The sequence below is a fragment of the Salvia hispanica genome, chromosome 3, assembly GCF_023119035.1.
Source record: "Salvia hispanica cultivar TCC Black 2014 chromosome 3, UniMelb_Shisp_WGS_1.0, whole genome shotgun sequence".
Lineage (NCBI taxonomy): Eukaryota > Viridiplantae > Streptophyta > Magnoliopsida > Lamiales > Lamiaceae > Salvia > Salvia hispanica.
The window spans coordinates 44,741,698-44,755,228 of record NC_062967.1 but is presented as its reverse complement, the minus strand read 5'-3'; the positions used below and the strand labels follow the sequence as shown (position 1 = coordinate 44,755,228).

General features: G+C 36.6%; 2 protein-coding genes across 2 annotated transcripts; one reads left to right on the top strand and one right to left on the bottom strand.

The window, feature by feature from the left end:
* Positions 1–418: 418 nt before the first annotated feature.
* Positions 419–7,614, top strand: LOC125214295 (protein unc-13 homolog). The gene is made up of 5 exons (XM_048115251.1): positions 419–898; positions 1,292–2,155; positions 2,725–3,180; positions 6,247–6,436; positions 6,505–7,614. Exons 1-5 carry the CDS (start codon positions 536–538, stop codon positions 7,428–7,430), a joined length of 2,799 nt encoding a protein of 932 aa, XP_047971208.1. The 5' UTR covers positions 419–535; the 3' UTR covers positions 7,431–7,614.
* Positions 7,615–9,471: 1,857 nt separating this feature from the next.
* On the bottom strand, positions 9,472–12,788 carry LOC125212677. Its single transcript, XM_048112908.1, has 6 exons — positions 12,630–12,788; positions 12,417–12,551; positions 10,687–10,839; positions 10,431–10,606; positions 10,132–10,243; positions 9,472–9,722 (listed from the first exon to the last, which is right to left on the bottom strand). The coding sequence occupies exons 2-5, from the start codon at positions 12,546–12,548 to the stop codon at positions 10,141–10,143; spliced, it is 564 nt and encodes a 187-aa protein (XP_047968865.1). The 5' UTR covers positions 12,549–12,551; positions 12,630–12,788; the 3' UTR covers positions 9,472–9,722; positions 10,132–10,140.
* Between the last annotated feature and the right edge of the window lie 743 nt (positions 12,789–13,531).

Genomic DNA, 13,531 nt, shown 5'->3' with positions numbered 1-13,531 from the left:
GTGATTGGTGACAAATTTTTTAGAAATGGACAAAAAAAGAAATAAGTGACAAATTTTCAGGGACAGAAGGAGTACTATTTAGCCCCTGTTATGGCGATGATATTATGTCTCTAAATCATTTCTCTTGAAAGATAGACATGACTATTTTGAAATTGAAAAAAGGAATAGTAGGGTTATCACTCTTATTAAAATGTCATTACAATCCGAATTTAACAATCATAATCATCATCATAATAATATTTCATTCATATTTCTAAACACAATATTCAGTAGACAATGTTATATCCACTTTTGCCATTATCGGTCTACATAATTTCCATCATCTTTAAAGCATTTATTAAATATAATGTGAGTTGGCTGAGTAGTCAATCTCCAGCTTAGCCTAAACATTTTCAATTTATTCATTCCTTAAAAGTCAAGCAACCAACACTCACCACCACCATATTCCCTTTCACACTTTTTTCCAATTCCTTCCCTCAAATTTTGACAATTCCAAATAAAAATCCCCAATTCCAATCACGCATAGCAACTGTTGATGACCAATTCATCATCCATGGACCCGTTTGGCGAGCTCGGTGTCGACATTTCTCCCTCGGAGCTCCGGGAAATCGCTTATGAAATCCTCGTCGGAGCGTGCCGGAGCTCGGCCTCCGGGAAGCGCCTCACTTACGTTTCCAGCTCGAATTCCAAGGAGAGGAGTCAGCAGCCGCAGCAGAAGTCGGCTGCTAGCAAAGTGAAGAAGGCTCTAGGCCTCAAGTCTAAGAAGAAGAAGAAAAGCGGCGGCGAGGATGAATTAGATAGGAAGAGTGTCGGCGAGCTCATGAGGGTTCAGATGAGGGTTTCGGAGCAGACCGATTCCAGAGTCCGACGTGGCTTCTTGCGATTGGCTGCCGGTCAGGTTGGAATTCAATTTTAATCTCTTCAAAATTGCTCTCATTTTCTTGTATCTTGCAAACAACTATTGTCATTTCTTCATTTATCTATCTTGCTAATCCAGTGTTTACTAAGTTGAATTGGAATTTTGGAGAGATAGTTTTGCATGGTTCACATCTAAATTGTACGGTAGGATTAGTGATTTTACCAATATGGATAAAAATGCTCAATCTTGTATCTCAACAATCATGAAAAGTAAACACCCAAGGGTAGCTGTTATGGTGTATTTAGTTTTGGTTGATGTAGCTAGAAATGAGGCCTATGTGAGGATTATGTAAAAGCCGGGTAATGACTTGAAGTTGAATATGCTAATGCAACCATGTATCTTGATCTTCCCTTGATTATCTCTTGTTTGCAGCTCGGAAGGCGTATTGAGTCAATGGTTCTGCCGTTGGAGTTGCTGCAGCATTTCAGGTCCTCAGATTTCGCTAGTGAACGGGAGTACGAGGCGTGGCAGAGAAGAAACTTAAAAATCCTTGAAGCAGGACTCCTTATCCACCCGCATGTTCCTCTTGACAAATCACTTACTGCCCCTCAACGTCTTCGGCATATCCTACGTGCTGCGTCTGATAAACCCATTGATACAGGCAAGCACAGTGAATCGATGCTTGTTCTCTGCAACATTGTCACCTCTCTAGCTTGCAGATCATTTGATGGTTCTACATCTGATATTTGCCATTGGGCTGATGGGATTCCACTAAATCTCCATCTTTATAAGATACTGATAGAATCCTGCTTTGATGTAAATGATGAGACATCAGTTGTTGAAGAACTTGATGATGTATTGGATCAAGTAAAGAAGACCTGGGGGATCCTTGGGATAGATCAGATGTTTCACAATCTCTGTTTTTTGTGGGTTTTATTCCGCCAGTATGTTGCTACTGGTGAAACTGAAAACGACCTTCTCTTTGCCGTTGATCATATAATGGTGGAAGTGGTCGAGGATGTCAGCCTAGCTCATGATCCTAAATACTCAAAGATATTAACTTCGACACTAAAATTGACACTAGATTGGGCAGAAAAGAGACTTGGTCGATACCATGAATTTTTTCATAGGGTTAACATAGATGTAATGCAAAGTGTTTTGACCATTGGGGTATCAGCAGCGACTGTATTGGTGGATATATCTCATGAATATGGCAAGAAGATGAAGGAAGTTGATGTGGCATGCAGCAGGGTTGATGCACATATAAGGTCGTCAGTGTGCAATACCTTTTCTGAGGCAAGTACTTGGAATATCTTTATTGACAAATTTTTATTATAATGATTGGAACGCATTAGAGATCTTTCTAGGGAAAAATTAAAAAGGATGCACTGCAACATGGCTCAGTTCTTCAAGTTTCAATTCTTCATAATTTACCTTTGTACTCTAGATTTTATATTGTTACATCACATTATAGTTCTTTTTTTCTTCAAAGTATCCATTTTAGTTTTCTAATATGAGCATGAGGATATTATTAATAATCTCTTTACCTCTTGGTAAATAACTACCCAAAAAAAACCACACTTTGTCTACACAGTGGACCCTTAGCAATACCCTTTATCCACTCAAACCACATCTCCTAACCATTTTCTTAAAACCCGTGCAAGTAAAATTTTCTATAATTATACAAACAATTCGTAGATTACAATGTCCTTTAACAATAAGGGTGTGTTTGAATAAGGATTTTGATATCTCAAGTACATCGGGAAACAAAGATTAAGGGCTCTGTTCTTTTGGTGTGTGAACTTGTTAATATTCTGTTTGTCATTATATGTACTCAGACTCTTATTTGCTCCACCTGAAGACAGGAAAAGGAGAAGCTCATTGCAAGCAGGAAGTCCTCCAAGAATCAGCAAAGTCACCTCCCTCTTCTTTGCGTTCTAGCCCAAAATGTTTGTGATATTGCATTCAATGAGAAGGAAATATATAGTCCTATACTGAAAAGATGGCACCCTCATGCCACAAGTGTAGCTGTCGCTACTCTGCATGCCTGCTATGCAAAAGAGCTCAAGAAATTTGTTTCCAATATAAATGAATTAAACCCTGAAGCTATACAAGTGCTGCTAGCTGCGGAAAAACTTGAAAAAGATCTAGTGGAAATGGCAGTTGCTGATTCATTGGACAGTGAAGATGGTGGAAAGTCAACCATTCAGGAGATGGCTCCTTACGAAGCTCAGGCTGTGATTACCAACTTAGTGAAATCTTGGATACAGACTAGACTTGACAGGCTAAGGGAATGGGTCGACCGAAATTTGCAACAAGAGGTACCTTTTCTCTACTAATCTGCTTGATTATAATAGCTATGTGATGCATTGACTTGTTCATTTACTCATAGAACAACATATACACAACAATAATGTGCACTATATGAAAGACAAACTGCAAAAACTGAAGCTCCAATTATGTGATTAGTGGCAAGGAATTAGTGAAATGATATTAAATGACAAAATAAAAGGTTGATTTCAAATGCATTTGAATTACTCCGAAATAGTTAATGAAGATGATGAACCTCTAGAATGAACATATCCAAATAACTTAAATACATCTATTATTTCTCATGTTTGTGCATATGTTCCTCTTCCATTTCATCCCTTGATGTCTCTCTCTCTCGATCCATGGGTTACATTCTTTTGGGTTAACGGGAGTCATATGAACTAGGAAGTCTTCAGAATGTGCATGTTAGAGTGAAGGTAGAGTTATTAATAAAATTACTGGATCACTAAATGACAACTACCTCGAAGAGGTGTACAAAATTTTTTGTTTCAACAATGTTGTCCTAAGCAATAATGATGTCATAAGATGCCGAAGCCAAATTATAAATAACTGTTAACGACTTAAAAACTTGATCCCCAAGTAAATAAGTTGGACCCAAAATAGAATCCTTGAATAATACTCCCTTCGTCCATGATTAATTGGCACCAATTTCCTTTTTCGTCCGTCCACAACCACAATTAATTGACACCCCTCGCCTTTTACTACTTTTGGTAATTGACCCCACATTCCACTAACTTATCATACTCACATTTTATTATACAACTAATACTCCCTCCGTCCCATTAAATATGAAACATTTGGGAATCGGCACGGGATTTATGTAGTGTTGTTTTGTATGAGTTAATGGAGATAGAGTAAAGTAAGAGAGATGAAAAAGTAGAGATAAATTTGTTTCCATTTTAGGAAACGTTTCATTTTTAATGGGACAATCCAGAAAGGAAAACGTTTCATTTTAATAGGACAAAGGGAGTGCTCCCTCCGTTCCACAGTAATAGAGGCATTTCATTTTCTGCACTCGTTTTGAAAAAATGATAATAAATAGTTAAAGTGGAGAGAGAGTAAAGTAAGAGAAAGAATAATGTAGAGAAGAGTCTTATCTACAATATTATATCTCTTACTTTACTTTTTCTCCACGTTAACTATTTATAATGATTTTTTCAAAACGAGGCGCAAAATGAAATGCCTCTATTACTATGGAACGGAGGGAGTATATAATAGTAGGACCCGCATTCCACTAACTTTTCAACCCACTTTCCACTATATTTCTTACATCTCGTGCCACGTCAAAAGGGTTCAATTAATCGGGGATGGAGGGAGTAATTAACAACTAATAAAATGAAGTTGCATAAAATAAATAAATATTCTAGAATCATCATCCGGATTGTGTTGCTTGCTATCAATAACTTTACACATCAAAACAGCCTTGATCTCAAGGCTGGACAAAGTGATCAGTCTCTTGGCCAAACTCGGTTGCCGAGTGACTGTGTTCATCGGTGTTGTCTACTTGTCTACTCTGAAGGCACGTAGCACATCGCTGGATTTTGTATCTCAACTGTGGAGTTTGGAAATCACCAAGCGGTTGGCTGCTACGAAATCAGTGGTATGGTTTACTGAGTCGTCAAGTAGGCGAGGCGGACAAGGATGCTCTGTACATGCTGGACATGGGTGAAATTGAGAACGCATAGACTTAGATTCTAGGGACAATGAAGAGAGAATCAGGTGGTTTCCTGCTACCTTGTACCACTTTCCTAGCTATCCAAATGGCGAAAAACATGTCTGTGAGTTCTTATCTGGCATCTGGGCAGGAAGAGCTTGTTGGAGCTCTGCAAATCCTTATGTACCGAGCTTCAAGGAAATACAGCAACTGGGAACTCATGCTCAAATGCTGCAACTCTTTTACATCTATGTACTAACATAACCACATTGACAAATTAGGCCCTAACCTTTTAAATAGGTCCATAATAATGTCCTGGCTACCGTCATTGGGTTCGTTCTGCCTAGTTGGCAATTCGGAAATCCCATCAATTACACACATGAATCCAACTCTCCAACGAAAGACATGAATTCAAGCATCAAACATGTCGTTTTGGATTCTTTTAATTCCGTGTTTGCCAATTGGGCAAAGATGACCCAAATTGACAAAATCCGAGTAGGCAAAATGGTCCAAATTATGGTGATTAGGGCACAACTGAAAAAATTGGGGCTTGATTTGTTAATATGCTTATGTTAGAGAATATATGTGAAAAGTCGTAAATGTTGGAGTTTTAAATTATAAAGTTTTCATCCAGAAATTATTACTATCAGTGCATCAGTTGAATGCCTTCAACATCAAGCTTGATCACAAGTCTTTAGAGAAGTCTGATGAATAGCCCGGTACATGATATACTATGGGACCAGGTGAGAAGGACATTCTGCACAATTGAGCTATAAACAATTCGAAGATACTAGAGAGTAGTGGCATTTGTCTAAGTTCATTTAGTGACTGCTTGCGGGGTCATCTATTGAGGAAAAACAAGCACGGGTTATAATGCTTAAGGTGATATTTTAAGCACAAAATTATGAAATCGGTAATTAAGGAGGCATGAATCTGGGTTTTTCAGTTCTTGTTAAGACTATTAATGCAGCATGGTTGGAAAGAAGGGTTCTATATATTACATTTTGGTAAGTTCACGTAAATGCTTTTACAGAGTTCCCTGCGGATAAGATACAAGTAAGAATGTGGTGTATACAATACCTCTGAGGGGTTCGTATGCTCCTTGTTTCATAGTCTTGGTGGAGTATTAATATGTTTCATGCTTTACCAACACTGTATATTTGTGTATTCCAAGTTCCATATTATTTGACCTGCTTTTCTGTCGTAACATTTTGCAGTCATTTTTTTATTGATAAATGAACAGTAATTTAAGAAGGTTGTTAATTCTACCGTTCCCTTACCATGATGCTATTCTCTCCCAGTTGGTAATAGGCTTGACTGAGTATTCTCATTTCCCTTGAACTGAACAGAAGAATCGAGATACCTGGGTAATGTTAACAAAAATTTTCATTTCTCTCCACAGGAATGGAATCCTCAAGTAAATAAAGGGCGCTTCGCACCATCTGCTGTAGAAGTTCTACGGATTGTTGATGAGACTTTGGAAGCATTCTTTTTGCTTCCAATACCAATGCACCCAGTTTTGCTTCCCGAGTTGATTGGTGGTTTAGATAAATGCCTCCAGAAATATATCATAAAGGCAAAATCTGGATGTGGTGCGAATTTTTATTTTATTTTATTCCATAGTTCTTCCTATAGTTACTGATCCCGAGCTATAATGCAGGTTCTCGTGTTTCTTTCATTCCGTCACTGCCAGCGTTAACCAGATGTGCTACTGGTTCAAAATTTAGGGCGTTTAAGAGGAAAGACCGGTCAATTTTGGGTCCAGGTAGGAAATCCCAGGTCTCTAACAGAGACGGAGACGATTTATTTAGCGTGCCACGACAGTGTTTTCGTATTAACACTCTGTACAACATCCGCAAAGAGCTGGAAGGCCTTGAGAGAAGGATGGTGGCCAACCTGAAAAACAGTGGATTTGCTCATGATGAAAATGCTGGAAGTGGGAATTTCAGCCTCTCTGTAGCTTCGAGCATGGAAGGGATCCGGGAATTGTCTGAGGCAATAGCATACAAAGTGGTTTTCCATGATCTGAGTTACCTTCTCGGTGACCACCTATATTTGGGGGAAGTTTCCTCATCCAGAATTGAGCCTTTCCTCGAGGAGCTGGAGCAGAATCTTGAAATAATATCAGTCACAGTCCATGATAGAATCCGGACACGTGTGATTATTGACGTGATGAAGGCTTCTTTCGAAGGATTCTTGCTGGTTCTGCTTGCTGGAGGACCTTCTCGTGCTTTCAGCATGCAGGATGCTCGGATGATAGACGAGGATTTCAAGGCTCTTAGCGATCTCTTCTGGTCGAATGGAGATGGTTTGCCAGCTGATGTGATTGATAAGGTCTCAGCTGCTGTGAAAGGAGTTCTTTCTCTTTTCGAAACAGGGACCGAGAGCCTTGTGGAGCAATTGAAACATGTGACTCGTGGCGGTGATGATGTTTCGGCAGCCAAGTGGAGACCTCCTTTGCCTCCCACAACAGGCCAGTGGAGTGCTAATGACCCAAACACAATTGTAAGAGTTTTGTGTCATCGCAATGATAAGATAGCATCAAAGTTTCTCAAGAAAACCTTCGACTTGCCTAAAAAAACTTGAGTCTATGGAAACACCAAGATGGCTGCTTTTCTTGTGTGCTTTATTTTGTATAGCTTTAATACTTGTAAATTATTTGGATTTCTTTTTTCTTCCAATTTTTAGTGGAAACAAAGTGTGATCCGTGTGTTGTTGGTGACAATAGAGCCTCACAATGAAATTAAATTATTAACATTATTCATTACAACCCCTTGCATAGATAAACCACAGTCCCACACCATTATCTTTTTTTTTGTGTGTTGGAAGTTAATGTTAGTTTTAGGCCTTTTGGCCATCGAGGATTTTGATCTTTCGATTCAGTGCAGCATCATCGGGCATTGGTATAACTAAAAAAATTTAAATGTCACAAAAATTTCTTGATTTAAATTAATTTTTCACAATAATATAGTCCTCCTCCCATCTCATAAAAGATGTCTCACTTTCCTTTTAAGTTTGTTCCAATAAAGATGTCACATTTCCATTTTTAGAAAAAATTCTCTCACAATGATATAAATATTACTCCCTCCGTTCCACAAAGATTGTCCCATTTTTCCATTTTCGTCCGTCCCACAAAGTTCGTTCCATTTCACTTTTTACCATTTTTGACAGTGGACCTCATATTCCACTAACTCATTCCTACTCACATTTTATTATAAAATTAATATATAAAAGTAGGACCCACATTCCACTAATTTTTTCAACTCACTTTTCATTACATTTCTTAAAATCCGTGCCGAGTCAAAGTGGGACTATCTTTGTGGGACGGAGGGAGTATATTTTCTCATTTCACCTAACACACAAAATAAAATCTCCTAAAATCTCGTGCCGTCTCATAAGTGTGACATCTTTTTGTGGGACGAAGAAAGTATCAAATTAAGTATAATTTGGAGAACTTTAACGAAATCCTAATTGCATAGGTTTTTTATAAAGAAATTTGCATGTTCAAAATATGCATGATTGTTGTTAATATATTACTCATCCGTTCGTGAAAAGTATAAACATTTAGTTTGACACGGTAATATATACTTCCTCCGTCCTCCAATAATCATTCCCTTTGATTCCGGCATGAGTTTTAAAAAATACTCCCTCCTTCCCAATAAATATGAAACGTTTGTTTTTCGGCACAGGATTTTATGTAGTGTTGTTTTGTGAGTTAAAGAAGAGAGAGTAAAGTAAGAGAAAAGGAAAAGTAAAGATAAAATTATTTCTATTTTAAGAAACGTTTCATTTTTAATGGGACAGCCCAAAAAGGAAAACGTTTCATTTCTAGTGGGACAGAGGGAGCATAATGAAAAGTGAGTTGAAAAAGTTAGTGAAATATATATCACACTTTTATATATTAGTTTTATAATAAAATATGAGATAAATGAATTAGTGGAATATGAGGTTTGCTAACCATTTATGGTAAAAAGTTAATGTAGCCAATTAATGGAGGATGGATAAAAATGGTAAAAATGACAATGAATGAAGGGCGGAGGGAATAATTGATAAAGTAGGAGAGAGATCAAGGGTAGTAGTATAAGTAGTGTTAGTGGAGAATTAACTCCATAGTGTAATGATATAAATTGCAAATAAAATAATTTGTAGGTGTAATGTGTTGTTTATAAAAATACCAAAATGAAAAAGGTTCTTAATTTTCAAGAATAGACTAATAATAAAATAATTCATAGTTGGCATATTTTGATTCACTTGTCCAAAGTTTATTTGGATTTGACACGTTTTTAACAAATTCACCCACGCATATTTTGAAATACTCACCCCTCCCTAATAAATAGACAAATTTGTAAATGTCACAGATGTTAATTTGCAATTGCTAAAATAAGAGAGATATTGGAAAAAGTAAGAGATAAAGGGGGAAAAGGTAGTAGGAGTGTTAGTAGATTATGGTGTACACATTAAAAATAACGTGTATGATTATTATTTGTTGAAAAATGAAAACTTTCCACATTTAAAATTAGTCTAATTTTGGGGGACGGCCCAGAGTGGTAAAACTAGTCTATTTTTTTTTTGGACGCGGGAAATAATTAACAATGTCAAATTATAATTTGGCATCAACACAAACAGAAACAACCCAAAACATCAATCAATCTGCTCACTAGCTCAATTAAAGTTATGCAGCATTTGATGATCAACCTTCTACCAGATAAAAAGTATCTTCCTACCTGCTCTGATATGTACCATGCAAGGCAGCCAGCATTCACCCAATTGTATTCTTAAAACAAAAAAAAAGTTGGGGCAAACAACATAAAGATGAAATAGCAAATTGCATGGTCAGCCCGCTGCTGGTTTACTTTGCAGATGATGCACACCTCCGATCTAAAGAAGAAAAGACGAAGTTAGTTCTGACAGTGCTCACGTAAATATCTATGAGGGCATAACAAGAAGTAACTAGAGGCTTGTCAAATGAATTCAATTGAAGCATATACACGAATTGATCTGTTGAAGATATGTATTCACTTGGATGACTGTTGGGATAATGAGTACATTGAGATTACCTAATATCAGATTACCTAATATTAGATAAACTAAACTAGCTGCATATTCCATGTGCACGAATCAATATGGACAAAATGACTAATCTTACTTTGCAAAATGCAAGGGCAAGACAGTATCAATAGGACTTTCATGGACACACAAACAGAAAAAACAGTCACTATGAATCGTATCTGGTTTAAATATCTTTGGTGAGTCAGAACTTTTTAACTGAAAGTAGCAGATGACATACCAATTTGATTCATTCTTCATCAGTATGCGTAAAAATGGCCTCAACTCTGTCAAGTGACGCTTGTAACCGGCCAGAATTCATGTTAAACAATGGTTCATCAGAGCCGACACCCCTGTAGAATTTAATTATTTTGAAGGTGTCACTACGTACATACTCTAAATATTAATTAAAAACAGTTAGAACAGCTGAACTATAGCATATTAACTTACTGCAAGACGTAATTCAGAACCACATTGACAGATTTCAATCAAGCGAATATAATTCTATCACTGACCACAAACAATAACAAAATAACTTACCCGGTAATTTCAGGGAGAACATAATCAGCCCTCCACCCAAACCGGAAATCCACTCCGGGACATAAACCAAGAGATGTTTTATTTCGAATCCTGGATATACCGTCTCCACCTAAAGATGTTGTAAGCTTCCATTTCCAACCTGTTGCCTGCAACTGAAAGCTATGGCCCACACCTACCTGCACAATTTTAAACACTATTCAGTAAAATAGCCACATTATAGATAAACCTTGCATTAGGAAAGACAAGACCATCAAACCTGGAGGTTAAGGAACTTCGTTATGGGAATTTTCTTAGAAACAAGCTGCACATCTTGGTATAAAGGCTCATAAATTAACTTCCATTTCCGCTCAAATGCTAAAGGTTTCAAAACCAGTTTTGCATGGTAGTCGTTCAAGGGAGCATTATACAACTACATAAAAGCAAAGAATTGAAATTTAGTCTAAAACGAAATAATCTAATATTATTTCTATATTGTGGAATTTATAGTAGATGACATGTACATTATTCACAAGCAATAGTCTAGACATGCATAATTTTTCCTTGCATAGTGAAAACAAAAGTGAAGGTGCCATTAGGGAATTGGCATCATATTTGTAAGTTGTTGTACAACATCATATTAGTAGTCCTCAACTGATGGCTGTGCTTCACTGCGTTTACAACATTTAATAGTTGATTTACATTGTTGAAGAATGATGATGTATCTACGAGCACTAAATAATGGCTTGAATGAAAGAAGCCTAAACACATTATGTCCAACCTATAAAAAGATTGAAAACCAGTTTTAGTCTCCTTATCTTTCATATAATTTCTCAACTATGCTCTGTTTTCAAGATTCTAATGAATGTAGTCACTAGCCATAGAATTATCATGAAATAGACCTTGTATCCTGGAGGTTGAATTCCTATGAGCTATTTCCGCATGACCCCTACAGACTCAAATCAATATTCTGAAAATGGCAACTCTAAAGGTGTGCCTAGTCTATACATTGTAGTTTCTCGTATAGTTTTCCATACTATCCCCAAACACTCCATGCAACCCACAGTATATAAGAACTGTCTTCTCCAGTTTGTTCGGTCCGGTGAACTTCAAGCTGCATATGTATAATAGTGGGAAATGTTGAACATACTGGATTATTCAAATGTTGGAAAGAGGAGTTGGAATTGAAAACAGTGATGGTTGTATACTATGGAAACCACTAAATCAAGATATTAAAAGTGTGAGGATGACGGCTTCATCTGCTGGCGGTTAAGCCCCTAGAGCGCTAATGCTATCAGCACTAGGAATTTACCAACAAATCATAGTGAAGGCCATAGGAATCAGTTACATACAAGAATTGAAGTTCAGTACTAATATGATTTAATTACATAAAAAAAATTCTGAACTCAAGTAGCAGTTTGGTATTCACCATTGGGTTTAGGGTTTAGGGTTATTTCACGCATTGACATAAGAAGACTACTTACATTCACTAAATTAGATCCTAAAAAGAGACCAACTATGAGAATTGGGTGTCACCTATGCTAAAAAGAATTAAAGAACACATGATAATAACACTGATATAAGCAGTTAATTCTTGTATGAAATTAGGTAATGAGTACTAACTACTAAACATATCATTTGGTTCAATTGAGTACTAAGCATGAATTTTTATGCAAAATTGAAACTTCATTTGTAATACAAGTGCTTATCCTTTTCTGGTGAGATATAAATCAAATAAAATTAACTCAAATGATAGAAATTATCATGGAACTTGGAATACCTCAAAGTTTCAATCTATCTCAGACTCATAGTATTAGTAATTGCATAGCAATTACACATTAAATATATTAATAAGAGGAAAATCAATTCAGCAACATTGAATGTCACATAAATTTGGTTGTTACTGGTCACATACTCAAAAGTGAAAACCAGTAATACTTCAGAGACACTAGCAATGAGATATGAAAAATGAAAAGGAAAGAAACTCAAGCGAAATAAATAAATAAAAACCTCTAAATTAAGGCCAACGCGGAACCCTTGAATCTCTTTCCTGAACTTGAGAAATATCTCGGTAGGCACCAAATTGAAGTTATAGAGCTCATCCCACGAATTAGATTCATCTCCGTTCGACGTCCCTTCCATTTCCTTGAACATGAAACGGGAGAAAAAACGATTTTCAATTGGAATTTATCAGAATCGGAAAATAAGAGGGGGAGTTAAAACCTTTCAGATTGTTTGAGGGAAATTGCTGTGCTCAGTTGCGATTGCCGGAGATAACTCAGAAATAAATATACAGACTACACTCGTTGCCACTACTCTGTTCTATTTGCAGTTGTCAAGATCCTTTTCTTTCTTTTTTTCATTTTATCCCACAACAAGGGAAAAGGGAAATTAGAACACAGGAAAAAAAAATGATGCAAGAGAGGATATTCCCGGAAATGGTTTCACTGACTTTTTAGTTATTTTAATTTTAATTATTAATTATTAATTATTAATTCTATATATATTTGAATAAAATGTCTCTCTATATGTACTTTCTTTGTTCCATAAAAATACAACATGTAAAATTAGCACATATTTTAATGTATAATTGGTAAAGTATGAGAAATACATAAAATCTTAGAGAAATATTTCCTTTCTAAATAGTTTCTTTTAAATAGAAAGTTTAGAGCATCCCCAGAGGACGGGCTTCCCATAGCCTTCCCGACGGACTTCCCAAAAACACCTCCTGCCACGTCATAAGGACCTCTCATAGCCTTCCCGCGCGGACTTCGCGCAATAAAAAAAATTCACAAATTCACCAAATTAAACAATTTACGGAATTAATAAACAATGTACGGTATTAAAATTTCGGTACGAATGCAGAGAAAATGCAACTACTTTATTTTTTTTAAAAAAGCATACATATGATATGTTTTTGTTTTAGCCCTTCATTTTCAATGATAATACATGCGTTAGAGTTTTTAAAAAAATCGTATATATAGAGTTTGCAACGAGTCGTATATCCACAGTTTGCAACGAGCGGTATATTTAGAGTTTGCAACGAGCCGTATATATAGAGTTTATAAAAAAAAAATCGCGTCGAGACGTCTGCCGGCGACGTCTGCCGGTCTGCCACAATGGTG

What these genes read in the sequence shown, in the direction of transcription:
- LOC125214295 (XM_048115251.1), top strand. Translation starts at nt 536, where the DNA reads ATGACCAATTCATCATCCATGGACCCGTTTGGCGAGCTCGGTGTCGAC. An exon ending in TGCGATTGGCTGCCGGTCAG is followed by an intron (nt 899 to 1,291) that starts GTTGGAATTCAA and finishes TCTTGTTTGCAG; the next exon opens with CTCGGAAGGCGTATTGAGTC. An exon ending in ACCGAAATTTGCAACAAGAG is followed by an intron (nt 3,181 to 6,246) that starts GTACCTTTTCTC and finishes TTCTCTCCACAG; the next exon opens with GAATGGAATCCTCAAGTAAA.
- LOC125212677 (XM_048112908.1), bottom strand. Translation starts at nt 12,548, where the DNA reads ATGGAAGGGACGTCGAACGGAGATGAATCTAATTCGTGGGATGAGCTC. An exon ending in GCGTTGGCCTTAATTTAGAG is followed by an intron (nt 10,840 to 12,416) that starts GTTTTTATTTAT and finishes GCTTTTATGTAG; the next exon opens with TTGTATAATGCTCCCTTGAA. An exon ending in GTTCTCCCTGAAATTACCGG is followed by an intron (nt 10,244 to 10,430) that starts GTAAGTTATTTT and finishes TAAATTCTACAG; the next exon opens with GGGTGTCGGCTCTGATGAAC.